Below are 27,059 nucleotides of genomic sequence, written 5' to 3' on the forward strand. Positions count from 1 at the left end.
CAGGCGCTTATGAGTTTGGTCAACCAGAAACTGTGCACTTCTGGAATTTGAGTCTTGACCCCTGAGAGCCTGAGTCTGCAGACCCGAGGTTCCCACCTTCATGACAGGCTCTCTCAACAGCCACTTGGCTTCTCTCCATCTGGCCACGGGGAACTCTCAATCTGCATCAGCCACCTTGTCCCCCCTTTCCTTGAAGCCACTCCACTTGAGGGGATTTCCAGGGAACCTTTCGACAGGAGTATCCCCTCCTGTGCAGAGACGATCTCCTCCCAAAGCTTAGAGGCAAGGAAGCCTGATGAGAACATGGACCTTGGGGTGAGACCTGGATTCAAATTCCAGCTCTGCTACATACAACTGTGTGACCTTGGTACGTCATATCACCCCTGAGCTTCCATTTCCTCACTTGTAAATGGGAGCCCTGGTGGTGCATCGGTTAAAGCGCTTGGCTAGTAACCAAAGTGTTGGCGGCTCAGACCTACCAGCCACTTGGCAGGAGAAAGATGTGGCAGTCTGCTTCCGTAAGACTTACAGCCTTGGAAACCCTATGGGGCAGTTCAACTCTGTCCTGTAGGGTAGATATGAGTTGGAATTGATGGCAGTGGGTTTGGTTTTTTTTATTTATTTGTTTAAATGAGGACTAAGCTTTTTTTTTTTAATCGTAGAGCTGGGTTTAAGACTGGATTAAATGAAAAGATGGAGGTAAACACATCTGGCATTCAGCAGACATTTAAGAAATAAGTTGTTGTTATTACTATTGTTTCTCCCCAGCCTCACTGTGAACTCCTCCAGGGCAAGGACAGGTCTTGTTTATGTTTGTGTTCCCAGGGGTCCTGCCTAGTAAATGGCCCACCACACAGTCGATAACCCAAAAAAAACCATTGCCGTCGAGTCGATTATGACTCATAGCAACTGTATAGGACAGAGTAGAACCGCTCCATAGTGTTTCCAAGGAGTGCCTGGTGGATTCAAACCGACAACCTTTTGGTTAGCAGCTGTAGCTCTTAACCACTCTGCTACATGGCTTTCACAGAGTCCATACAAAACCAAAAAACCAAACCCACTGCAGTCAACTCTATTCTGACTCACAGAGTTGATACATAGTAATTATTTGCCAATTGCTGGATCCCAGCTCCCAGGCTCCATCACACATCTATTCTCTGAGAGAGCCAGGCAGTCAATACACATTCCTGAGAACCTATGGGCAAAGTGGGAACCCTTATTCCCAGTTCCTCTTGTTTCCCTGGGGAGGAACGTCAGCTACCAGAGTTCCTCACAGGGGGCACCATGGGACAGGACAATTCTTCATGGCACAGGCACATTACAGGTGTCTAGCATTCCTGGTCCCTGCCCATGAAAAGCCAGTAGTAGCCCCCCAGTGGTTGTGACAAACAAAACTGCCCCTAATCTTCTCCAAAAGTCCCCTCAGAGACACAGCTGCCCTAAGTGAGATCCACTGTGCTAGACTAAATCTCAGGCCTTCTCTTTCCCTCACTCTGCTCTCTTCTGGGGAATTGGCCAGCTGCAGAGGCTCCGCTGTGGTCTTCTCTCCTGCAGTTGTTGGGGGAGGCCTATGGTTGTCCTGTTGTGCCAGCGATGAGTGGAATATCTGCTTCAATCAGGTGAAGAATTAGCAAACCCTTTGCAAATCAAACATCACATCAGTAGTGAAAGAGATGTTTTAATCTCCAGTTGACTGTCTTCTGCATCCATCTATCCACTGGTTCTAAACTTACATGGGGATGAGTAGACAGACTTTTGGTCCCCTAAAACTCCATACCTTGGGTGCTCTGCACTTGGTAGGCATTAGGACACTGTCTCGCCTCCCCTTTCTGCACCCACTGGCCACCATCCTTCACTCACCTCCCACTGGCCACATCCCCAAAAAAGCAGGTTCAGAAGAATTTCATGGTTCAAGGATTCATATTGTCATTTTCCTTATTTACAAAAATCAATAAACACACACACGATCAGAAGAGGGTGAGCCCTCAACTTCTCCCTCAATCCTGGGCTTGCACCCCAGTCCTGGACCACAGCATCCACCCCGTGGAAAGACCCAGCAAAGATTTTCCCTGTCTTTGTAACTGACAAACACAAGAGAATTGAGAGTAGGAGGCAAAATCTGGGGGCCTGGGCCAGGATGGGATGACAGAAGGGTAGGAAAGAAGGAAGAGGTGATAAAGGATGAAAGGCATATTCATAGTTTTATAAATAACTAGACATGATCTGAGCATTTTGGGGACAGGCTAGAGGCCTGAAGGGGCCTAAGTGGGAAGGGTAAAAACTGTTTGGAGCCAAAGTGGGTGAGGGATGAGTTCTGAGCCTTGATTTGCCCCATCTGTAAAATGAGCAGGTTGCCCTAGATGGTGACAAAGTGTCCTATCTGCTTTGATGTGCTAGGACTTTGAAGGATTCTAAGCCTGGGGGCTTTGGGACCAGATTCCTAGGGATTGATAAGGGCTGGTGGGCACCCCGAGAGAGGTGGCCAGTGCCCAAGCAGGCTATGTCTGATCCCCAGGCTGGTACTGGGGTTCTGTGGAGGTGAAGTAGTCTTCCAGGAAGGACTGCAGGTACTCGAAGGTAGGCCTCTCCTCTGGGTCCAGACGCCAGGTCTGTTCCATGGCCTCGTACAGGGACCTGGGGCAGCCTGGGGGACAGGGCATGTGGTAGCCGTGTTCCACCTGTTCCAATACTTCCCGATTATTCATGCCTGCAGGGTGGTGTTCTGTTAGTCGGGGGCCTGGCCTCCCCAAAGGAACAGCCAGGAGGGAGTCCTTCCCCAAGTCCATCTCCTCACCCCTTACTGTACCCCACCCCCAGCAAACCTGGGTAGGGGACTCGGCCCTTGCTGATGAGTTCCGTGAGCAGGATCCCAAAGGACCACACATCTGACTTGATGGTGAATCTCCCATAGAGGGCAGCCTCTGGGGCGGTCCATTTGATGGGAAACTTGGCCCCTGGAGAGATTAGGGGAGCAGGGAAAGTTAGTGAGGAGGTCCCTGGGAACAGCTGGATTAAGAGAATGGAATCTTTAGGACTAGGGATCTTGGGGGGCTGTGAACAGGTCTCTGGGCATAGCAGAAAGGACCTGGTATCTGGCCAGCACCTACTATGTGCCTAGCGTAGTGCTGGGCACTTTACAAACACTGTAATAATTCTTTTAATAATTACAGCTAATACTTGGACAACCTTTATTATACACCAAGCACTGTTTTAAGTGTTTTACATGTATTAACTCATTTAACCCTCATAAAACCCTCGTAACGTAGATACTATTATTATCTCCATTTTAGGGATGAGAAAAAGGAGGCACTGAGTAGTTAAATAACTTGCCCAGATCACATAGCTAATAAGTTGCTGGGACTCGTACCCAGGCATTCTGGCTACAATCTGTGATCTTAACTATTAGATTCTACAGCCTCTTACTCAAGCATTACAGCAGTGTTTGGCACATAGTAGGTCGTTAGTATAAATATCTGTTGACTTACTGTTGTCTGAATATTCATCTTACAGATGAGAAAATGAGATAAGGCAGCTCTCACATATTAAGAGACTTGCCCAAGACCACATGGCTGGTAAGTGGATGAGTTGGGATTTGAACCCAGACTTGCCTCTTGTGCTACAACATCAGGATGGGGGGTGTCCGGGATGGTCTAAGGCAGGGGATGGTTCCTGAGTATGTGGGGCCTCATGGCAGCCCGTTGGTGCCCTGGGGAGCTCTCACAAGGTGGGGTGAGGCAGGGCACCTTGTCGTGAGTTGTACTCATCATCCGTGATGAGGCGGGCCAGTCCGAAGTCTGCGATCTTGCACACCAGCCGCTCCCCGACCAGGATGTTGGCTGCCCTCAGGTCACGGTGGATGTAGTTCATGCGCTCCATGTAGGCCATACCCTCTGCTATCTGGGAAGCCAAGGCACCGAGAGTTGGAAGCCCATGTGGGCTCACAGCATATGGCCTATGTGAACTAGAAGGGCCTTCGGGGACCATTTGAAAAACCCATTTTTCAGATGGAGAGACTGAGGCTCAGAGAGAGGCAGTGCCCTGCCTCAGGTCCCACTGATGGTTCAGTGGGCAGACCCACATTTCCAGGGGGAGGCTGGGTATTTGAGCACACAGGTTTTGTGGAAGGTTACTAGGAAGGGGGTTTGAGAGACAAGAGGAGTCCTGGTGGCACAGTGGTTAAGTACTTGGCTGCCAGCTGACAGTTTGAACCCATCAGCCGCTCTCCAGGAGAAAGATGTAGCACTCTTGCTTCCGCAAACATTACAGCCTTGGAAACCTTATGGGGCCGGTTCTACTCTGTCCTAAAGTGTTGCTGTGAGTCAGAATCCAATCGACTGCAACGGGCTTGGTTTTTGAGAGATAAAGGCTGCTATAAAAAAAAAAATTTTTTTTTCTTTTTTTTTTATCCCTATTTACCTGGGCTGCCATGTCCACCAGCTGGGGCAGCCTCAAATTCTGGCTTTTCTGATCCTTGAGAAATTCCAGCAAGGAACCTAGAAAATCAGCAGCAAGACCCAGCCCCAGCTCTAGGCCAGTCCCCTCTCGCTTGGCTCCTCCCCTTCCCAGACCACATCATCCAGTCTAGCCCTGCCCCTGCTCCCAGCCCTCTCACCTAAATTCTCTCCCCGCCCCCAGGCTCACACCGATAGGCTTCACACCTTCCCAAATCTCGCCCAGGCTCGGCTCCTAGATACCCTGACCTCGCCCTACATCTGTGTCTCCGGCCACGCCCCATTCAGACCCTGCCCCAGATCCCTCCAGATCTGGGATCCCGGCTTCTGCTGCCCAAGCCCCGCCCCCAGCCCCGGCCCCGCCCCGACAGGCCCCACCTTTCCCCACCCCCAGGCCGGCACTCACTCGGGTGCCACCGGAGGACTCTGCGCGCTGTCCCTCGTCCCCTCACGGATCGTGGCACCCCAGAAACACCCACCTTGGCTTTGACCCCAAGTCCCATCCCGCCCAGACATTCCCCCTGATCCCGCACCTCACCGTGGCACATGTACTCTGTCACGATGTAGATGGGCTCCTCGGACACCACCGCGTACAGCTGCACCAGCTTGTCGTGTCGCAGCATTTTCATGATCTGCGCCTCCTCCAGGAAGGCCTTCGGAGACATGGTGCCCGGCTTCAGCGTCTTCACTGCTACCTTCGTGCTGCCGTTCCACGTGCCTGCCAGGCAGCGGCGTCGAGTCAGGACCCGATGACCTCCAGCCCTGCTCCAGCCCCTCCCCCCGACCCCCGGGACCTCCGTACCCAGCCACACTTCCCCGAAGCAGCCGGTACCGAGCCGGCGCTCGAGTGCGATAGAGTCGCGGCTGATCTCCCAAGCGTCCTTGGCCAAACCCAACGTCTGCGGCTTCATGGTGGTGCAAACTTGCGTGAGCAGGTGGCACAGCCCATCGTTCTCCTCTGGGGGGCGGGAAGGATGAAGATCACAGGCGGGCTGGGACCTCCACACACTCCTCATCACACCCCAGCCTCCACGCCAGAGCCCACGATCATTATAAGTAACTGGGCCAAAGATGAGTTTGCAAGCCAGGGCAGAAGGCAGCCTGACCACCAGTCGGTGAACATGAGGGTCGGTGCCCAGGGAGGGGGCTGGCACCAAGAGACAGAGATGATCCCTGTAAGAATTAGGGGCCTTCCCACCTGGGCCTTGAAGGACAAGCTGGGATTCTGACAGGTGGAAATGAGGTTGGGGATTCCAGGCAAAGTTGTGGACATAAGGCCTTCACCCTTCAATGTATTTCATCCCTGACCTAACTAATCAAGGCAGAAACCTGGGCACTGACTCCTCCTTAATCCCATAACCAATCCTCTGGCAAGTCAGGCCTATTCTGCCTCCTATCCAGCTTTGGAATTGTCTGTTTCTCCTCACTCCCCTGCTCTGCTTTAGTCTGGCCACCCTCATCTCTCACCTGGACAGTAGCCACAGCTCCTAATTGGCCCTCAGCCTGCCTTGCCCCCTGGCACACCAGCTCCCACCAGCAGCCAGAGTTTCTCACCAACGTGCAGACCAGCCTCTATCACCACCTGTTCAGGGACCTGTGATGGTGACTTTCTGCCTGTCCTGGGGCCTTGGTGAGGCATTTGTAGCTGGCATGGTCTGGCCCAGGCTGGCTTGCAGCACTGCCCATCAGGTCTTCTTTGCTTGCCTCTGAGCAGTTCTTTCCACCTGGGCTCTGACGCCCCTATCTCTGCTTTAGCACAGCATTGTTACAGGCTTGAATAAATTACTCAGCCTCTCTGTACCTCGGATGAGGTTGTAATAAGGATGAAATGATCACATACGATGAGATTAGAACAGTGCCTGACACATAGAAAGGACTGAGTGTGGATTTTATTCTTGTCACGGTCGTTTATGTCTGTTGCCCTAACCAGACTGTGAGCTACTTGAATACAGGCGCCATTTCTAAGTTGTACCTGCAACACTAAAGCTCAGGAGTTTCAACAGATTCGGGCCTTGAGGTAGGAAACAGGTCAATTCCTCGCTCAGAGGTTAGAGGGCGCCACTTGGCCATGGACGCCTCAGTTTTCTTGAGAATCCCACAGAGCAGGATCCTGGGCTGGGAGCCAGGACACCTGAATTCTAGTCCTGGCCCGGCCACTGCTGCTTTGGGAGACTCTTTCCTTCTCTGGGCCTCGGTCTCGAACTCCCCATCTGGACAACGCATCAGCGTGTTGGTTCAGGGTACTTAAGTCCCCTCCAACCTGGGGGGGTCGCTCTTACCGACGTAATGTTGCACCAGCTCCTGCACTGTGTTGAACTGGGCCCGCGTGGTGATGTAGTAGCCTCCTGTGTCCAGCTTGCGGATCTTGTAATGTTTCACGTGATTGCCTTTGGTCTGGTCCCAGTCCCGGATGGACAAGGAGTAGGCACCTGTGGGGAAGAGGCAACTTCGGGCCTGCTTGCTCACCACCTTCCCATCCCAGGTTTGGGAGCCGGGAGAGGTTCCACAGGCTGGGGACTCTGTGATGGCCCCATCCCTTTAACTCAGCCCCAGTCTTGGCCCCACCGCCCAGTATAGACCTAGTCAGTTTTAGCCCTCATCAGGGGTGAATTAACTGGTAAACAAGGTACGCACGGGTTAATTGTGTTTATTTACTAATCTGTAGTGCAGAATTTCATATGAGTTTCATCACATCAGGTGAAACTGTGCACTACACATTAATAAATAGGCACAAGAAAGCCCGTGGGTACCTCGTTTGTTGGGTAATTCATCCCTGGCCCTGACCCAAGCCCCTCCAGACTGGCCTAGCTCCACCCCACTACGCTGGGGCTCCTAGTTACCCCTGCCCCCGCCGCTGTGGCACCTCCCCCACCTTTGGTGGTCTCGCTCTCACGAATGAGAAAGGCCCCCTGCGGGTTGCCAGGAGAGAGCAGCTGCCTCTCCGCATCCTTCCTCCCGATTTTTCCGAAGTACCACCTGTTGGGAAGGGCCGGCAAGAGTCAGGTACACCCCATTCAAACTCCAACTCAGCCTCTCTGAGCAAAGTCACTTCACAAGCCAAGCCTCAATTTCCTTACCTGTAAAATGGGGCTCATATGCCTGTCACAAAGGCTGGCCGTGAGGGTCACAGAGAAGGGGGATGTAAGATGCCTGGTGCACAGCAGGTGCCCATAAAGGTTAGGCTTCACCTCTCTACTCTCTGGGCGTCTCTTGTATTGAAATTGATAGAACCTCAGTCACTAATGACTTATCAGGGTGCCACAGGCCCTTAGTCCATCTTGCTTCAGCCCCTGTATGCATTCCTTTCACAGATGAGTGACTTGAGACTCAGAGAGGGGAAGTGATCTGCCCACAAGGCTGGCTGAGGAGCTCTACCTCTGCTGCCCACTTTAGTGGTTTTCCCACCAACCCAGGCAGTCGCTCAGATCCCTCTCCCCACTCCCACTGTCCTCTTTGACCTCTTGAGCAATACTCTGTCCTGCTCCTCCTTCTCTGTCTGCTGCTGCCTGGCTCTAACTGCTGCTCTTCTTCCACTCTCTTAATTTCGGATGTTGTCCTCAATCTCAGCTTTAGCCTCAGGCCTCAGCCACTCCTGCTGTCTTATAGGAATTCTTTCTAGGATTGTATTGTAGCTCTAAACTAACTGCTCAAGTATACTGGGGAAGTCGAAGTGACCATAGGCCACGTAGACAACTCAGATGTCATTTAACTGGCCCATGACCATTTTGGGCTCAATTAAAATAAGCATGGTTTCCAAATCAAGGGAGGGGGCCAGCAGTTTCGGTGAACTCTGGGTTGGTTGGTCCACACCTAGAGTACTAGATACAGTTTGGGGAGCAGAGGAGGCATTGGAAGTGAAGTGGCAAGGAGGGCAAGCATGATACAGAAGCAGGAACTGTCCAAGGGCTGTGTAGGCAAGACCAAGTTTTTTTCAAAGCCATCAGCCCTGCCTCCACCTACACCATGACATTAGCTACTTATTTAATAACTAATATAATTATACCAAAAAAACCCCAAACCCATTGCTGTCAAGTCAAGTCAATATCAACTCATAGGCAGAGAACTGCCCCACAGAATTTCCAAGGAGTACCTGGTAGACTCAAACTGCCAACATTTTGGTTAGCAGCCATAGCTCTTAACCACTACGCCACCAGGGTTTCCAGTATAATAATAGGAACACTTATTTTGTGTTGAGCTCCACTCTAATACATATATTTATGCATTTAATTCTCAAAATAACACTGTGAGGTAGGTATTATTATCGCCCTCCATAGAAAACAAAAATAACAGCAAAAAAACCCATTGCCATCGAGGAGCAGCTGTTGGGTTCAAACCACTGACCTTTCAGTTTGCAGCCAAGTGCTTTAACCACTGTACAACCAGGCTCCTTTCCTACATTAGACAGATGAGGAAATTGAGATACCTAGTGGTTAAGCAATGTGCCTAACACCACATCGCTCTTGAGCTGTGTTGCCAGAATAGGAACCCAAGCTGTCTGTTCTAGGGCCTGTGCTCTTAACCACAATACTGCACTGCGCCCTCTCAGAGCTTCGTGACCCTGACCCCAAGACGTCGACACAAACATGAACCCCCAGAAACCACCTGCCCTCCGTATTATCACTCCTCCTTTCTTCTCTGCCTCTTACTCCCCAGGCTAAGGCCTCACCCGACTCCAGCTCTAGGCCCTGCCCACTTCCCTCTGCTCAGGGACTTCCCACTCAGCAGCCCCCATCTGCAGCCTCTCTATCCCATCAACCTCTAAAGATGCCCAAATTTCTTCCTCTCCAAAGCAAACTGTTTTAAGCCCTATCTTGCCATCAACCGTCTGCTATATCTCACACCACTCTTCACTTGAAAGTGTTTCACACCTGGGTCTCTGCTTCCTCACCTCCCACTTCCTACCCCACTCTGTCTGGCCCCCACCCCCACTGTGTAGGGAGGCATCTCTTACCAAGGTCACCCCCATTGCCAAATCAGTAGCCAGCAGCCTCTGACACTCCCTCTCTTGTTTCTTGAAACTTCCCCTCTACTCTCTTGGCTGTTCTGACTCAACCTGGTCTGATTTTCCTCCTCTTTCTCCATGGCTTCTTCTCCTTCAAGGGCAGATTTCTCCCAAGCTGGGTCCTAGGTCCGATCTCTTTCTCACTCACCCTCCTCTTTCTTCACCCTCCTATGCAGTTTTAGTGCTGATCTCTGATGAGTCCCAAATTTCCACCCCAGCCCTCTGCAAGGGCCACAACAAAGATGTGAAGAGTCTTAGTGCTAGTTAGGAAAACGTGACCCTTCCTCTGGGCTGATTCAGGGACATGGCTTGGCAGGGGCTGGGCACTCCTTGCACAAAGCACAACCTAATCTAATTGCGGACAGCTTCCTCCATTTGGGTGCTCCTCCCAGTGAATCTCAGCCCATCGAAGCCCCCGCCCCCAGAACTCATTATTGCCCTCAAACCTGTACCTGCTCTTGTGTTCCCCACCTTAGCAAATGGCACCATCACCCACTCAGTCACTCAAGAAGACTTTGAATCACCTTGATTCCCCTCCCACCACTCCCCATAGTCTGATAGCAAATCAGTCACTAAATCCTGGTGCGCTCTGCAAAATGTCTCCAATCCTTTCTATTTCCCATATATGTGTGCATGCATATGTGAGAATAAGTAAAAAAGCTTTTATGAATCCCAATTTCCTCATCTGTAAAATGGGACAATAGTAATATCAATACTATTATTGTGAGAATTAAATGAATCAAAGTAGGTCAAGAACCTGTTATATACTTTTGTGGTTACAAAGGGGGAGGGAGGGAGGGAGAGGGCTTTTTATTGATCAATCTGTAGATAAGAACTGCTTTGGGTGAAGGGAAAGACAACACTCAATTCAAGGAAGGTCAGCCTAATTGGACTGGACTAAAAGCAAAGAGGTTTCCGGGATAAAATGAAAGCTTCAAAGGTCAGCGGAGCAGGGGCTGGGGTCTGGGGAACTTGGTTTGAGGGGACTTCTAAGTCAATGGGCAAAATAATACTATTATGAAAACATTCTGCATCCCACTTTGAATTGTGGCGCCTGGGGTCCTAAATGCCAACAAGCGGCCACCTAAGATACATCAATTGGTCTCAACCCACCTGGAGCAAAGGGAAAGGAAGAACACCAAGGTCACACGACAACTAAGAACCCAAGAGACAGAAAGAGCCACATGAACCAGAGACCTACATTATCCTGAGACCAGAAGAACTAGTTGGTGCCCGGCCACAATCGATGTCTGCCCTGTCAGGGAACACAACAGACAAATCCTGAGGGAGCAGGAGACCAATGGGATACAGACCCCAAATTCTCATGAAAAGAACATACCTAATGGTATGATTGAGACTAGAGGAATCCCAGAGACAATGCTCCCCAGAACGTCTGATGACACAGGACAGGAACCATCCCCGAAGACAAATCATCAGGCATGAAAAGGACTGGTCAGTGGGGGGGAGAGAGATGCCGATGAAGAGAGAGCTAATTAAATCAGGTGGACACTGGAGAGTGTGTTGGCAACTCTTGACTGGAGGGGGGATGGGAAGATAGAGAGAGAGGGAAGATGGCAAAATTGGCACGAAACGAGAGACTGTAAGGGCTGACTCAATAGGGGGAGAGCAAGTGGGAGAAGGGAGTAAGATGTATGTAAACCTACATGTGACAGATTGATTGGAATGGTAAATGTTCACTTGAAGCTTGATAAAAATTAATTAAAAAAAAAAAAAAAGAACCTGTTATAGTATCTCACATATATAAAAGTGCTCTGTCGATGGTACTTCCCTGCCTCCTTAATAGAATTAATTCTAAGTAATGCCCCTTGCATTTGGTTAGCCCTTTACATTTTTAAAGCTCAGACACCATTGTTATCATTGAGAGGAAATACGTATACGCCTAGCAAATGCATCCAGGCTATCTGGGTTCCAATACTAGCTCCACCTACTTACAAGCTGTGTGAACTCGGGAAGGCTATTTAATTTCTCTGTGCCTCAGTTTCCTCATTTGTAAAACATCATAATATTTACTGCAAGGTTAATCTATGGAAAGCACTTTCGATAGTGCGCAGAATACAGTACATGCTAGTATTATCTACTATTACTGTTATCATCACTGTCTTTTATTCTCACAATGTAGATACAGAGATTGAGGCTCAGAGGGAAACAATGACTTGCCCAAGAGGTGGCCTGGGAGTCTGGACTCCAGGGTCCTAGGCCAGCGTTGGCCTCCTTTCCACCTCCACTTACTCTTCAGCCTGGATGGAGTCCACAGGGGCCACGTAGTTGCTGGGAATGTAGCCAGTTTGTCCGGAGGTGAGGGACCGAACCTCCCACCAGTCACCTTCACTGCAGGGGGGGGGGGGAAGGAGGGGAGTGGGGAGGGGGAGGTGATCAGTGGCAGCTCCAGCCTCTGGGGCCCCCTGGGCCAGGCAAGGCCACACTGAGGATTTGGCAGAGACTGACCCTGCCAACCCTTCACCTTAGACCCCCCTCCCCAAGGGCTTTTTCCTGCTTTGCCCACAGCTATTGCAGCTGCCCAGGAAGATTTTTCCCTGTGAAGGGAGATGTTTGGGGACATCTGGGCCTCCAGGCTTCCTCCCTTGGCTCCTCAGTTGAGCTGGGGGTCAGGGATACAGTACACAGCTAAGTAGGTCACTTTCCCACTGAAAAGCTTCCAATGGCTTCACATTTCCTTCTGGATAAAATCCAGACACCTCAGCATAGCTGAAAAAGCCCTGCTGCCCCTGTTCCCACCCCCTCTCCAGCCTCTGCTCTCTCCATTCTGCACCTCATGCTTCCGCTCCACCTATATAGAGCCACTGTGGCTCCTGGGAGCCATCGGGCGTTCTCATTCTGTCTCACTTTCACTTTTCTCACCTTTTGCTTCCATGTCTATTCATCTTTCTGGTCTCAGCTGAAAAGTCACCGACTCAACTCCAAGAAACCTGCCCTAACCACCCCCACCCTGGGGACCATGTTTGGTGTCTGTGTCCACACTCCCTCATGCTTTCCTCATATGGTAACAATCACCTAGTTATTACCATCGTGTGGTGTGTTTGGCTCCCCCACTAGGCTGGGGGCGTCTGAGAACAGAGACCAGGTAGGATTCCTCTCCCAGTCCTGCTCCCAGCCCAGGCTGTGCACTCAGCTGGGTGGCCCGGTCACTTACCTATTGTTCAGGATGTGGAACTTCTCGCCCTTGGTGAAGGTGAGGTCATCCTCTGTCCGGGCCTTATAGTCATACAGGGCGATGAACAGGGTCACCCCAGTCCCTGCCAGAGTCAAGGCTACTCAGCAGGATAGGGCATAGGACTGGGGTCCCATGGGTTTTTTTTTTTTTTTTTTTTCCTCATCCAGGCACTGTGGGCCTCCACAGCCCCCCAACCCCCCCATATTGCTGCAGTGCTGTGGTTCTCAAAGGCCTTTGGAGTCCAGTGGATTTCTGATTTGGGGTTCATAGCTTGCCCAACCCTCAACCCATGGATTTAGGGCATACACGTTCAAGCCCACCCTGCCAACCCTGGGGAATCCCCAGGTTGTCTACTCTTCGTTTTCCCCACCAGGAAGCCTTTCCACCTAGGGAATGGCACCCAAGAGGGCAAGAGCGTTCTCTTTACCACTTGTATCTGCCATCTGGGTCCCCCTCTTAGACTGGAGGCCCCTGAGAAGAGAGTTATGTCTACCCCTGAAACTGGAGTTTCTGAAGACAGGGCTGGATGTAAATACTTCCTCAGACTGTGCTCCTGAAAGAGGGCTGTGTCTCCCATGTCATACTGGAGGCTCCTAAGAACAAGACCCCAGCCTTCCCTCCCCCAGTTTCTCCCAGGTTCCAGGCAGCCTGCCTCCATCACCACGCATCTCCCCCCTTACCTCAGCCTACTGGACTCACCTGAGATGCCCCTGATGGTGCTACCATCAAGGAAAGCAGGGCTGGTGGGTGAAGGGGAGAAGTTGTTGTAGTTGGGGATGTGGGCAAAGGAGGACACAGACCGGGCCTGAGTGGGGTCAGGGCAATAGCGGTCACCAGCCCCATAGCCCCTGAGGTTTCCTTCCAGGCCAATATCCTCCTTGGACTCCGGCTCCAGCTTCTTGCAGAACACACAGCCCATTCCAGGAGCCCTGCTACAGAATGGGGGTATACCTCACTGGGAGGCCCTGCCAGGTGTACCACCTTATGCACACGCACACTCGCACACACACAGAGGAGATCCCCATGGGGTCTACCTCCTGGCTGCATGGGTGTGTTTGGACCCTCAGGGTGACATGTGTGTCCTTAGCACTTCTCTTCCCATCCACTTGAGACTGCAGCTCTGTGGCTGATTTTCTACATTGGGATGATGCTGTTTATTTACATATTTTTGCCTCTGATTGATAGCTTTGATATGTTGTGTTTCTCTGACTCCTTCAGTGTGCTCGTGCATGTGTGTCTTCTGTGTGTCTCTAAGTATGTGTAGGGCACTGGGTTTTAAGTATGTGTAAATTTGCTTGTGGGAGTGTGGCTCTGTGTATGTGTAGCTGTGCAAATGCTGTGTCTGTGTGTGTATATATGAGTGTGTGTACATGTCTCTGCACACAGGCATGGCTCTGTGTGTGTATCTGTGAGTGTGCACATCTGTATGAGTGTGAGTATGTACGTGTCTCTGTGTGAGTGTGTATATGGGTGCCTGTCTCTGTGTGTGTATGTATCTCTGTGTGTGCAGGCCTGTGTGACTAGGTGACTATGTGTCTGTGTGTCTATAACTGTGTGCATAGCTTTGTGTGGGAGTGTAAATGCCTGTCTGTGTGTGTGCATGTTTCTGTGTGCAGGTCGGTGTGAGTATATGTGCAGGTCTCTGTGCATCTGAGTGTGTGTCTCTTTCTCTGTTTGTGTATGTGCATATCTATGTGAGTGTGTTTGAGAGCTGTGTGCCTGCACCTGGAGACTCCCTGCAGAGGGGGATCAAGGCCATTTCCCGTTGTGGGTCCAGCCTCTGGCCTCTCAAGCTGCCTCATTCTGGCTCCCCCCATCTGTTACCTAGCAACAGGCCTGTGTCAGAGGAGGGGGCTGTAAGGAACTGTGGAGACCAGGAAGGCCACCCCCACCCAATTTCCTGACCCTGAAGGCCCTCCACTCCCACTCCTTCCACTCACCCCTCAGGTCCCAACTGCTGGGTCAGTGGGGTTGTGGCATGGTCTTTGGGAGGGGCCAAGGACCTGAGGGGGAGACAGAAGGACATGGAAATTGAAGGCCCTGCCAATGTTCCTGCAAGCCAGCTGCCCAGCTCCAGCCGCCTCCGGAAGCCAGAGGGCCTGGGCTTGGCCCCAGCATGACTCCCGCCTTCATTTTCCTTCCCAGCAACCCTGGCACACTTACATATTCACCCTCGTGTAGGACACACCACCCACACCAACCCTCTCATACTCATATCCACCCGACACACCAACACAGTCACACACACACCACCACACAGTCACAACCAACATGGCATACACTTGCGCGAGTGTCTTGCCAACAACCACACATCAACACAAACTAACTCTCACACCAGCCCAGGCTCGGATGCATGGGAGCACACACACATATCCACATGCACACAGGCACCTCCTGAGCACACTCAGCTGCGCGTATTTTATATTTACCCATTGCTTTAATTGGATTTCTAACAAGCCATGCTCAGCTCACTCAGAGGCCCCCAGTCGCTGTCTCCTAAAACAAGCCCCTCCCTGGCCCCTACCTCTGTTCCCCCCCGAGGCTGTGTAAACCCCAGCAGTCCCAGGGTCACATTTGACCACAGGGCAAAGGTACATACATACCCTCACAGCTCTACTTGTATCCACACATCAAGGAAAGGTCTAGGCCAGGAGCTGGGGCCACCGGGGTCCCTGGGGGAGCCTCCCAAATGAGCCAAGTCTTTCCTGACAGCTTTTTCCTTCAAGTGACAGTGTGAAAGGGTCATTGAGCAAGTGTCCCCCACCCGCCATCAGAAACTGCCATTGCAACACTCAGAGAGGAACTGGCTGGGGGGAAGACATGGTTTGCTAAGATGTGAGAGGAATGGAGAGTTGTGGGGTAAGGCTGACCCAGTGAACCCTGATTTCTTCCCCTAGAGGAGCCTGAGGGCTGGGGACAAGGGTCTTTCCCTTGCCTTTCTGCTTCCCTTACAGAATCTTCCTCTTCTCTCTGGGTTCTGTCCTTTGTACACGGTATCACTCACCTCTTCCAGGAAGCCTTCCTGGATCCACCAGATCTAGCTACCTGGCCAATGGCTCTATCACATTAGTGCCCTAACCTCCACCCTAGCCCCACCAACCCCTCTCACACTTCAGTGTAACTGTTCTCCTGTGTGCATTGCCGGGGGGGCGGGGGTGTGGTGCTGGTGGTGGAAATATCACCCACGTGGTGAACTTCGAGGCGGGCTGTGGTGAGAGACTTGCCCTAAAATAGCCCCTGTTCACCAGGCCATTGCTGAGATCTTCACCCCAGGATCCTTCCCCTCAGGGTGAAACCACTCTGTCTGCTAGGCCCCAGGGTACTGGTAGTAAGGGCCAGGAAAGAGGATGAAAGTGGGGAAGGGGGCACCCAGGGCCCTGCTGAAGGAAATTCAGAGCCTGGTGAGAGGGGAGATGGGGATAAGAATATAAAGGTTACAGGGTGAGAATACAGGTCTCCAAATGGCATACACAGCTTACACCCAGATCCACACAATCCTCCCAACACATGCATAGACACACACACATTACCACAGCTACACACTGCACCTCACGTACAGAGACTCCGAGCTCTCCTGTACAGATTCACAGACATATACATCTTCAAGTATACCCATCCATATACATATGCCTCCACACACATGCTCCCAGTACATACACACTCACACCCATCTACACACAGATACATATACACACACATACAGCCTCTGTCCAAGAATGGCAAAACAGGATTTATAGCACTTGCTATGTGCCAGGCATTACATTAAGCATTTTGCATATAACACCCATTTTATTCTCACAGCAGCCCTGTGATGTATTATTATTATTATTTTTAATTCTGTTTTAGGTGAGAGTTTACACAGCAAATTAGTGTCTCGTTAAACAATTAATACACAATGTTTTGTGACAGTGGTTGCCAACCCTGTGACACATCAATACTCTCCACTTCTCGACCTTGGGTTCCCCATTTGCATTTGTGCAGCTTTTCTGTCCTCTCCTGTCTTCTGGTCCTTGCCCCTGGGCTGGTGTGCCCACTTAGTCTTATATACATTGTTGAACTATATGTGTTATTATTGTTTGTTTTATAGGCCTGTCGAATCTTTGGCTGAAGGGTGAACCTCAGGAGTGACCTCAGTACTGAGTTAAAACAGTGTCCGGGGGCCATACTCTCAGGGTTTCTCCAGTCTCTGTCAGACCAGTAAGTCTGGTCTTTTTTTTTTTTTTTTTGTATGTGAGTTTGAATTTTGTTCTGCATTATTCTCCTGCTCTGTCCTGGAGCCCCTGTTGTGATCCCTGTGAGAGCAGTTGGTGGTGGTAGCTGGGCACCATCTGATTGTGCTGGAGTCAGTCTGGTGGAGGTGGTGGTAGTTGTGGTTCATTAGCGTATTATTGTTGATGAGGAAACTGAGACACAGAAGTTCAGAAACTTGCCCAAGGTCACACAGATGATGTATCCTAGCATTTGGCTCCAGAGTCTGAGGTCTCAACCACTTTTCTTCACTGAGTGTCATAGACACGATAGTCACAGCCATTCCTGTAAGTATGCATAGATGCACAGAGCCCCCATAGGGATACACAGCCTCCCCCTTTCCACCATACACAGAGCTTCCCTCTGTAGGATACAAACTTATATAACCTCTACACACACAGATATAAGGTTGCCACTTGTAGCAATACTCAAGTACGCATTGCCACAATGCTTCTACACCAGTCCCAGAAAAAAAAAAAAAAAGGTCCCTGAATTCTGCATGCCTGGAGTTGGGGTGGGGGAGGGTGGAGTCAGAGGCTAACAGCCTCTGAAAAGGAGCAAAGAGCTCTGTGGGCCTAGGAAGGGCCCTAGCAGGGCGGACAGCCAGAGCCAATCAGGAGCCATGGTCAGTGGGCAGAGGTGGGCAGATCTCAGGGTGATAATACTCCTAGGCTTGTTGGAGATGAAGCCCCACCTGGGCCTGGCTCTCTGTGGACCATGCTGAGGGCGTTAACGGGGTGTGGGATGAAGAGTGTGAGGCACAGGGTCTGGGGTCTCCATGGCCCAGGGCAAGGAGAGCATGGCTCACACTGAATGTGCCATGCTCATGTGGCTCTGTGGGCGGGGGGGCGGGGGGGACAAAAAAAAAAAAGCAAAGAGAGAGGCTGATATTGAGAGATACAAAAACAAAGAGACTGAGAGAGCCAGAGAGACATAAGAACAGAGAGATGCAAAGACAGAGAGACAGAAAAAAGAAACAAAGAGAAACACAAAGTGGTGAGCTGGTAAACCAGCTCTCAAACAAAGAACAAACCATAAAGACCTGATGTGTAGCGTTTGCTGATTTCCGTGGTGTAAATATTCCCACCACAGCTGATTTCAAGCTACCGAAGTGACTTCACTGAATGCCGGGGTGGGGAGAAATGTGCAGAATCAGCTCCCTGGAGCCAGTGCTAGCTGGTTCCAGCACATCACTTCCAGAAACAGAGACTAAGAGAGACCGAAATGAGAGGTAGAAAGAAAAGGCAAAGAGATGGAGACAGAGACAGAGAGATGAATAAAAAACTCAGAGGCAGATAGAGAACTAAAGAGACAAAGACAGAAAAAAAGAGAGAAGAGGCAGGTTGGGTCCTCTCTGCTTTGGCATCTGTGTGAAAATAGTCCCCAGGATTCTTCGTCTTCCTCTTGCTTTGATCCCAACCACTTACCACCAGTTTGAGTGGCCATAACTATTAGTAAAAAATGCTCATTTATTAAACACCTCAGTCTCTGACATTGCCAAGCAAATTCCAGGGATGATTTCATTTAATAATACTCTGAGTTAGGTTTTATCATTACCTTATTTACAGATGAGGAAACTGAGGCACTGAGCTGTTAAGTAACTTGCCCAAGATTACACAGCAAGTAAGGGAAGTTAAAGTGCGATTCCAATCAATTTGCACTGTTTGGGGTTAAGTGTGGTTCTATTTTATGTTCTTAGTCAAAGCAACAATGTCTGTCCCTTAAGGAACACCTGCTACGTGCCAGGCCCTGTGCTGCCTGCTCTACAGACATGAATTTCTTAAATCTCCATGACAGCACACAGGAGGAGTGATCTGCCCAGGGTCTCACAGGCAGTATCGGATTTTCAAAACCCTGGAACCTGAATCCAGGTCTTTCTTTCCTCCAAGCTGAATTTGGCTGCCTGTTAACACCAGAAAGGAAGCAGCTCAGAGCAGCCGCAAGAGTTCTGGGTACTATAGGAACTTGGGTCTGGTTTATGAATATGTCTCTTGACTATCTGGTTGACAGGAGTTGGCTCCCAGAGCCCCATTAAAGTCAAAAGCAGGTTGTGGGTGTGCAGAGTTGAGGTCCAGCCCTGAACCACAGGATCTCCCCTTTGACATGCCCCCCACCCCCTCCTCCTGAGTGGCCCCCGGGCCCAGTTTTGTGACCTTACAGGAATGTCTTGTTTCTTTTGTGTGTGAGGCAGAAGTGACTTGCCCAAGGTTACACAGTCAGCTAGAGAACACGAAGCCAAGACTCAGGCCCAGAGTTCTGTTTCCAGTGCCATGGTAGTGTTCTCTAAGGCTTGCGCAAGAGGTCATGCTCTCTGACAGGTGAACGTCACACTTCCTCCCCAGCCCCTGGTCAACTGAACATACCACCTTGGCCATATGGCAGTTGGCCACCTGGTAGGGAGCCACCTTCCATCACTCAAGGGTGAGGCCCGCTTCTACTCTAGGACATGGAAGCCCCAGGCCCACCCATCCTTCCTTTCTTTCTTTTTAATTACTAGTAGTTTGAGGACTTTATTTTTATTGTATATGTGGGTAGGGACAGATGACAGAATGAATTAGTGCTAATGTTTTAAACAACATTATCATAAATATATGCAAAACCCTAGTCTATAAACATGAGTGGATAGGTTTCAAGATTTAGAAGGATATTGTGATCTCAAGTTTAATGATACTTTTCTCTTTGAGACAAAAACAATTCAAAATGTACATAGCCTAGTGATGTTAATTATCTGCGTGCTTTTGCCTCATCCCTTGATAGGTTTTGCTACTTTTCAACTCTTTTACTTTTACTTAGTCCTGACCAAAACCAAAAACCAAGCCTGTTGACATCAAGTCAATTTCATAGAGTTTCCAAGAAGTTCCTGGTGGATTCAAACTGCCAACCTTTTGGTTAGCAGCCGTAGCACTTAACCACTACACCACCAAAGGGCTTCCTTAATTATGGACATACTCAGGTAAAGTTGAATACAAAACTTACTGCATACCTGCAGAGACCAAGATTACATTTAACATATTGCTCCTTTTGAAAAGTGAAATGAAAAGACATAAATTCAGAAAAGAAACAAGATAGGGAAAATTTAGAGCTCTGGTGGCACAGCAGTTGAGAGCTACGGCTGCTAACCAAAAGGTCAGCAGTTTGAATCCACCAGCTGCTCTTTGGAAACTCTATAGGGCGGTTCTACTCTACAGAGTCACTATGAGTCAGAATTGACTGGACAGTTTTGTTATGGATTGAATTATATCCTTCCAAAAATATGTGTTGTAAATCTTAACCCTTAGACCTGTAGTTATAATCCCATTTGGGAATGGGTTTTCTTTGTTATGTTAATGTGGCAGTATTAGTGTCCAGTGTATCTTAAATCAATCGCTTTTGAGATATAAACCAAGCAGATTAGACACAGAGAAGCCAGCAGAGATGGGGTAAGATAGATGCCACACCACATGAAGATCACCAAGGAGCCAAAGAAGAGAGACAAGGACAAGCTGAAGAGACAAGGACCTTCCCCTAGAGCCAACAGAGGGAGAAATCTTTCCCCGGCTCCCTGGATTACAGACTTCTAGGCTCCTAAACAGTAAGAAAGTAAATTTCTGTTTGGTAAAACGATTTGTGGTAATTCTGTTATAGAGCAGCATTAGATAACTAAGACATGCCTTATCTTCCTGCCACTCATTCTTTCTTGAGGTCATACTTCCCAAAGCCATATCAGGATTTTGGTGTATCTCTGGGATCTGGAGACAGATTTGGGCTCAAATTCTACCCTGCCTGCCAACTAGCTTGAGACCTTGGACAAATAACTTCTCCTCTCTGAGATGCCGTCTCTTTGCTTATAAAATAGTAATACAAATCTCTTCCTCATGGGGTTGCTTCTGAGCATTTGATGAGGTCAAGCACCTCAAAGCACCAGAGACACATTAGATGCTCAATTAACTTTCACTTCCCCTCCTTTCCCTTGAGGAAGCCCCCTCTAAAGCAGGGAGTAGGTGGAGGCCCAGGGGCAGGGCTGGGCAGGGCTGAGAGAAGGAGAAGTTCCCTGGGTGAAGTGGGGAGGGCTGAGCTGGCCCTGATGCCTGGGGGATTTCACCAAAAGGGAACTGGGACTTGGGGCAGCCACAGGAAACCACTGGCCTGCAAGAGTTCCGGCTTCTCCTCAAGACCCTGGGCTGGTCAGGAGGCAGGCCAGGGCTGGAGGGGCAAGGGGGTGAACAAGTCTAAAGTCTGCAGGCCACCTCAGCCCCCTGCACCCCACCCCTTACCAAGACCTGGATCCCCTGATCGAAGATTCTCCCTACTTCACCCTCAGAGCTCTCACTGAACCCAAGTGCCCTACTGAGCCCCATCCCCCTCACTGAAGCCTCTCATTGGGCCTCCATCCCCCTCACTAAACACCAGCCTTTCTAGAAGCCTCACAACCTCCTGCCCTTGAATGCCTGGGGCCTAAGGAGAAATGCCCCACTCTGACTCTACTGCTCTGGTGGGGCTAGGGGCCAGGTGTGCACTGCAGGGTGTGGGGAGGGATGAGATGGCCTATCTGCCTTGCCAGATTTACCCTCCACTTGGTCCTGAAGGTACCAGCTGAGTTTTCTTCACTTTTTGTGGGTAAAAGTGGTTTCCCATCTGTTGCTGAACACTCACCAGCTTCTAAAACACAGTCTTCAGTCCCACCTTGCTTGGGACGCAGGGCTCACAGGAGATGGGAGTCAAGGATGTCCAGGGGGAGCTGGGGGATTGGAGTCTAGATTCTCTGGCAAGGCCAGACAGGAAGTGCTGCACTAATCCTGGGGAGCTACCCTGCCCTTTCCCACCTGAGGCCAGCCCAGTCTCTTCTTACACAAAGGGCCCTGGCTCCTTCTTCCCCTGCTCTGCTCCCCACTCCAGCCTCCCAGGGTCTGGCCACTTCCTGTCCCACGTTGGCCCCAGGTGGGTGCACAGAACACCTAAGCACCCACATATAAGTTTACATGCTCTTGCTCACTCCCTCAGAGCCCAGATCATACAAACACTCACACACTTTCGCTCGCAGCTTCACACCCACTGGGGAGCAGGAGTGAACCATAAAGTCCATTATTCCCACACCGTCTTCTACCTACTCTCCTTCCTCCACCCACTCCCCCTCCTCCATGTGCTCCCTACCCCACATTCTCTTCTCCAGAGGGCTAGGTGGGACTTGGGAGGAAGGAGGTGAGGACTCATACCTTAGCTCTAGCTACTTTGTCACATCAGGGACAAGATGCCCTGGAGTCCAGGTCCCTACTGCTGGCCCTGTCAGTCATTGCCTCCTGAACCTCTATCTCCCCACCTGTGAAATGGAAAGACAGCCCTGCCCCCCCACCCACCAGCACAGAGAGATGCCAACGGCCTCAGGATACCCAAGGGACTACGCGCCTGAGGGGGTGGCCAACTGGATATGGCGCCACGGGGATGGGGGACATGTCTCAAACCTGCTGACCTCCCCAGTGTGGGCCCTCCAAAGATCCACAGACATTTATTTATTAGACATCAGTGCTGGTCCCTGGAAGCCCTGTCAGTAGGACACACTCAGGCTTTCTGGTTCCTTTCCTTGCTTTTGAGAAGGCAAAGGAGAGGCTCGCTGGGTCAGATAACCCTTAATCCGTCAGCACAAACTATTTTCTGCACCTGATTTTCATGACTGGGGAGAGGGATGGGCAGGGCAAATTTCTCCATATTGTTCAGATGAGGAAAGTGAGGTCCAGAGAAGCCGCATAACTTGCTTAAAGTCACGTGGTTAAATGCACAGTCTGACTAAGAACCCAGGTCTCTGAGACTGCAGATCCTTGCCCCAGGATCCCCGAACACTGAGCCTCATCATCTCACCCCCCTGTCGGGAAGTCAGCGCCCCACTGAGGACCCAGAAGCCGGGAGGGGGACCGAAAAGGCTTCGCCAGCCAGGGGCCCAACGCTCGCCAAGGGCGGGGCTCGGCCTCACCGTCCGGCGTTGCCATGGAGACAACGCCTCCAGGCAATCGCGGTCAAAGGCAGGATTTCCGTCGGGGCGGCCAGCAATTCCCGGATCCCGAGGGGAAAGCGGACCGAGACTGCCACCGGGGGCGGGGGGGAGGAGGCACCCAGAGAGGCTGGTCCCTGCTGAGAGCGTGACTTCCCCAGGAAGCGGGGACTCGCGCCTCTAGCGCCTTCAGGAATCCCCTCGCGGTGCCGAGCCCGCCCACCAGTGCCCGGCGCAAGGGTCTCGGGGGCGCTCCTGGTCGCCTTCCCTCCCCTCCTGGCTGTAAGCTTCACCCCTGGCTTCTGCCGATTCGGAGTATGGGTATCTACTAGGCTCCCGTAGTGATTCTCCTTGAGCCCCTTCGGCAAATTCCCTCACTTGATTCACCCAGTCCCCCAACCTAGTTCCCCTCTCCAGAACCCTCAGATTCTCCCCAAATTCTCACTCTCAAGGTCCCCTCAGCTTCTCTCCCAGACCCTTTTGGGGGTCCCCTTAGTCCCTCTCCCTGACTCAGCTCCCTTCCTAAATTCTATCAATCTCACTCTGCAGGTTCCCTCTCTCTTGCCCACCAGATCTTTTTGGGGATCCCCTTCATTCGCTTTCCCGAAAGCCCTTCAGCTCCGTCCAAAATTTCATCAATCTCACTCTCTAGGTCTCCTCTTTTCGGGGTGGGGCCCCTTTGGCCCCCAGCTCCCTCAGCCCTCCTCCCACGTACTCCCAGGCCCCTGTCTCCAGCCCCTTGTCCCATCTGAAGCCCCCGCATACCTGGTCCAGGGGAAGCCGGTTCTGGCGACCCCCGGGCAAGCCACCTGGCGCTTCCAGCAGTGCCGAGTGCCGACGTGGGAGAGAACTGGGGTGCCGCCGTCTCTGACCGCCGCCCCCTCTGGGCAGAAGGAGGAAGCCGCTTGAGACTTCTCTTACTGCTGCGGTGGCCGGCGGCGGGGAGGCTGTGGAGGCTAGAACTCACAGTCACGCCCCCACCCCAGCCTGCTGCCCGCATCAGGGAGGGGCCCTCAAATCCCAGACCCGCCGGCCCCCACCGCCGGCCTCCTCCGGGTTACCAGGGTCGGCTCTCCCAGCCCTATCCCGGCACCCCAGTATCCCCAAAGCCCTGAACAGCCTTCCCAAAGGCCTCCTCCAAGGAGCAGGTTCCTCACCCCCAGAAACACCTGCTCTCCTAGAATCAATGGATTTGAGGTAAGGGCTTTTATCTATTCCTGAAGACCACTTCCCACTCTGCCCTTTTTACAGCTGGGAAAGCTGAGGCCCAGATGGCCTTAGCCAAGTTTTCACAGCCAGTTGACCTCAGGCTGTTGTCACCAGATCCACTTCAGATCCCATCTTGATGCCTTATCTTCCTCAGGAGGCGGTCTCTGGGGCAGGGATGTAGGCAGGCAGGAGAAGCCAGAGACCCTTCCCTTAGGAAACTGCTTTTGAGAGGAACCTGCCCTCAGGCCACACTGGAGGGAGAGAGAGCCCCTTTCTCCCAAGTCTTAAAAAAAAAAAAAAGGAAGATGATCCTTCTTTTCCAACTGATAGGGATCCCTGATTCCTTCTCAGTCTGGGGTTCAGTCTCACCTCCCACTACTGTTGCTTCTTCAGGCTTAATCCAAAGACCAGGAAAATCACTTCTTCCCTGGAGAGGAAGAGATGCATGAGGGAGGGCTGCATGGTGAAGTGTGTGTTGATATGTGGTGGGGAGGCAGGGAGGGTGGAGAGCACAGGGTAACTGTGTGTGTGTGTGTGTGATTGTAGGAAATTGTCTTAGTTATCTAGCACGGCTACAACAGATTTACCACAAGCAGATGGTTTTAACAAAGAGAAATTTATTCTCTCACCATCTAGGAGACTAGAAGTCTGAATTCAGGGTGCCAGCTCCAGAGGAAGGCTTCAGCTCTTGGGCAAAGGTTCTTGTCATCAATCTTTCCCTGGTGTAGGAGCTTTTCAGCGCAGGGATCCCGGGTCCAAGGGACACAAGCTCCTGGCTCCTCTTGCTTAGTAGCAACGAGGTCCTCATGTCTCTCTGCTCAGCTTCTTTTTTATATCTCAAAAGAGCTTGGTTTAAAACACAATCTAATCTTGTAGATTGAGTCCTGCCTCATTAACATAACTGCTGATAATCCCACCTCGCTAACATCATAGAAGTAGGATCTACAACACATAGGAAAATCACATCAGATGACAAAATGGTGGACAGCCACACAATACTGGGTATCATGGACTAGCCAAGTTGACACACATTTTTTGGGGGGAACACAATTCAGTCCATAACAGCAATGAACATGATGACTGCATTTTTGGAACCAACAACTGGGATGTGTTATGCACACCCAGGTGTTCCTATGCCTGAGCAGGGCCTCTATGTGTGGCAGGGAGGGGGATTCAGATGTGTACCAGTGTCTGTGGGATGGTAGAGAGCTGTGAGATGCAGGTAAGACTGCTTTTCACTTAGGAAAATGGAGGAGGAGCAGGGAGGAAGACACAGGGGAACCAGTGGAGGTACAGGGGCTTCAGAAGGGTGGTCTCACCGTGGCTGGGGCAGCATCATCTCCACCACCAAGTATCTCCTGCCTGGCCTTTGGTCCACACATTCAATTAACAAACTACCATTTCTCATTGCCTGTCACCTGCAACCTTAGGGAACACACAGATGAAAGAGACCTTTTGGGGAACCTGCAATGATTCTGCTCTGCAGTGTCATTATTCTCACATGTTCTTAGTGAAAGACTGTTTAGAGCAGAGCACAGATCAGACAGTTCTAATGGCTTGCTCGACAGGCCTTTATGACTTACAGAATAAACAGGACAGGGATGAGTAGAATGGCACACGTCATCATCAGCCTAGTTTCCCTGAAGTTAGGCTCCTGTCTACAGGATTAGATCACATTCAGCCGTGCCCCAGTTCACATCTCGGGAGGAGAATGCCTCAGTTCCTCTCTCCCAGGGTTAAATACTAATCGGCCAGCCATGTCTGTGTACCAGATAGCAGTTACAGAGAGCAGGTAGGGAGGGGGCAATTAAAGTGTGTGTGGTGGAGGGGAGGGTAATAAAAGTTAAAAGGTGATAATACAAGTGGAGGGCCGCCTGCAGGCAATGAACACCATTTTTTGCCCCGGTTGAGTCCTGGTGGCTCAGTGGTTAAGAGCTTGGCTGCTAACCAAATGGTCAGTAGTTCGAATCCACCAGCCGCTCCTTGGAAACCTCATGGGACAGTTCTACTCTGTCCTATAGGGTCTCAATGAGTCAGAAACGACCAGATAGATGGCAACACGTTGAGGCTATTCTAGATTTACTGGTGACAAAGAACATCCCTTTCTCCTTTGCCCCAGTAAGATAGAGCTCTGGGTTTCTCCAGAGGGCAATCATCTCCCCATAAAGCACACACTTTACTTCACGTCCATTAATAGCTATTATGTCCATTAGCAGCTAGAGAGATGGTGAAAGAGATATAGCATACCTGTGCAGCCAGTAAGCTCACTGTGTCATCCTTCTAGGCCCGGCTCACAGGCACTTCCTCAGGAGGCCCTCCCTGATTGCTGCCCCCATCCCCAGCAGAGCACTCAACACCTTCTGCCTGGTGCACTAGTAGTTCCTGGGGTATGGGTTTGGGGGGATGTGTTTTGCCCAAGGGTCGGGACTGGGTCTGGCTCTTGTCAGTGCCCCTGGTGCCCACACAGGGCTTGGTGCACAGCAGCAGGCCCTCTGAGCATAGGAATGTATGAATCATTTAAAGAACAAAGGAATTCACAGGTCAACAAGTGAATGCCTGATGAAAGAATAAGGAGTTGAAGGCATGAATTAAAGAATGAGCGAATAAATTTAAGAAGCAATGAATAGTCGAATGGAAGAACAAAATTGCTTCTGTTTTTGAATGTATAAATTAGACCACGTTAGTTGCTTGCTTAAAACTCTCAATGGCTGATTTCCTATTTGCTTGGAATAATAAAAATAAAGCATTAGAAAAAATAATAAAATCTGAACTCCTTGCCATGGCCTCCTAGACCCTACATACCTGGCTGCTACCCACCTCTCCATTCTCATATGGGACCATCTTCCTCTTCAGCCCCCTTGGAATCATTTTCAGTTCCTAGAGTACATTGAATTCTTGCCTTAGGGCCTTCTCACGTGCTGTTCCCTCATTTTCTTTGCTCTTCACAGTAGTGGCTCCTTTCTATCCTTCACCTGAAGTGCCACCTCCTCAGTG

The 27,059-nt window shown here is 50.8% G+C and overlaps 2 protein-coding genes across 6 annotated transcripts in view; one reads left to right on the forward strand and one right to left on the reverse strand.

The window, feature by feature from the left end:
- Positions 1 to 1,658: 1,658 nt before the first annotated feature.
- On the reverse strand, positions 1,659 to 23,753 carry FGR (FGR proto-oncogene, Src family tyrosine kinase). 5 transcript variants are annotated; one of them, XM_023554410.2, is made up of 14 exons: positions 23,622 to 23,753; positions 15,250 to 15,365; positions 14,587 to 14,649; positions 13,346 to 13,575; positions 12,626 to 12,728; positions 11,704 to 11,802; positions 7,324 to 7,427; positions 6,731 to 6,880; positions 5,254 to 5,409; positions 4,990 to 5,169; positions 4,417 to 4,493; positions 3,744 to 3,897; positions 2,823 to 2,954; positions 1,659 to 2,707 (listed from the first exon to the last, which is right to left on the reverse strand). In XM_023554410.2, exons 4-14 carry the CDS (start codon positions 13,563 to 13,565, stop codon positions 2,499 to 2,501), a joined length of 1,584 nt encoding a protein of 527 aa, XP_023410178.1. In that variant the 5' UTR covers positions 13,566 to 13,575; positions 14,587 to 14,649; positions 15,250 to 15,365; positions 23,622 to 23,753; the 3' UTR covers positions 1,659 to 2,498. The 5 variants fall into 5 exon arrangements, with proteins under 5 accessions (XP_023410178.1, XP_023410176.1, XP_023410179.1 ...); XM_023554408.2 differs by having other exon boundaries at positions 13,346 to 13,578; XM_023554411.2 differs by lacking the exon at positions 15,250 to 15,365.
- Positions 22,853 to 27,059, forward strand: part of LOC111752025 (uncharacterized) — a 29,022-nt gene continuing 24,815 nt past the window's right edge. Inside the window, exons 1-2 of the mRNA XM_064279936.1 lie at positions 22,853 to 23,004; positions 23,547 to 23,695. Coding sequence (XP_064136006.1) covers positions 22,853 to 23,004; positions 23,547 to 23,695 — 301 coding nt within the window. The remainder of the gene's footprint in view (positions 23,005 to 23,546; positions 23,696 to 27,059) is intronic.

The sequence above is a fragment of the Loxodonta africana genome, chromosome 3 (genome assembly GCF_030014295.1).
Source record: "Loxodonta africana isolate mLoxAfr1 chromosome 3, mLoxAfr1.hap2, whole genome shotgun sequence".
Taxonomy (NCBI): domain Eukaryota; kingdom Metazoa; phylum Chordata; class Mammalia; order Proboscidea; family Elephantidae; genus Loxodonta; species Loxodonta africana.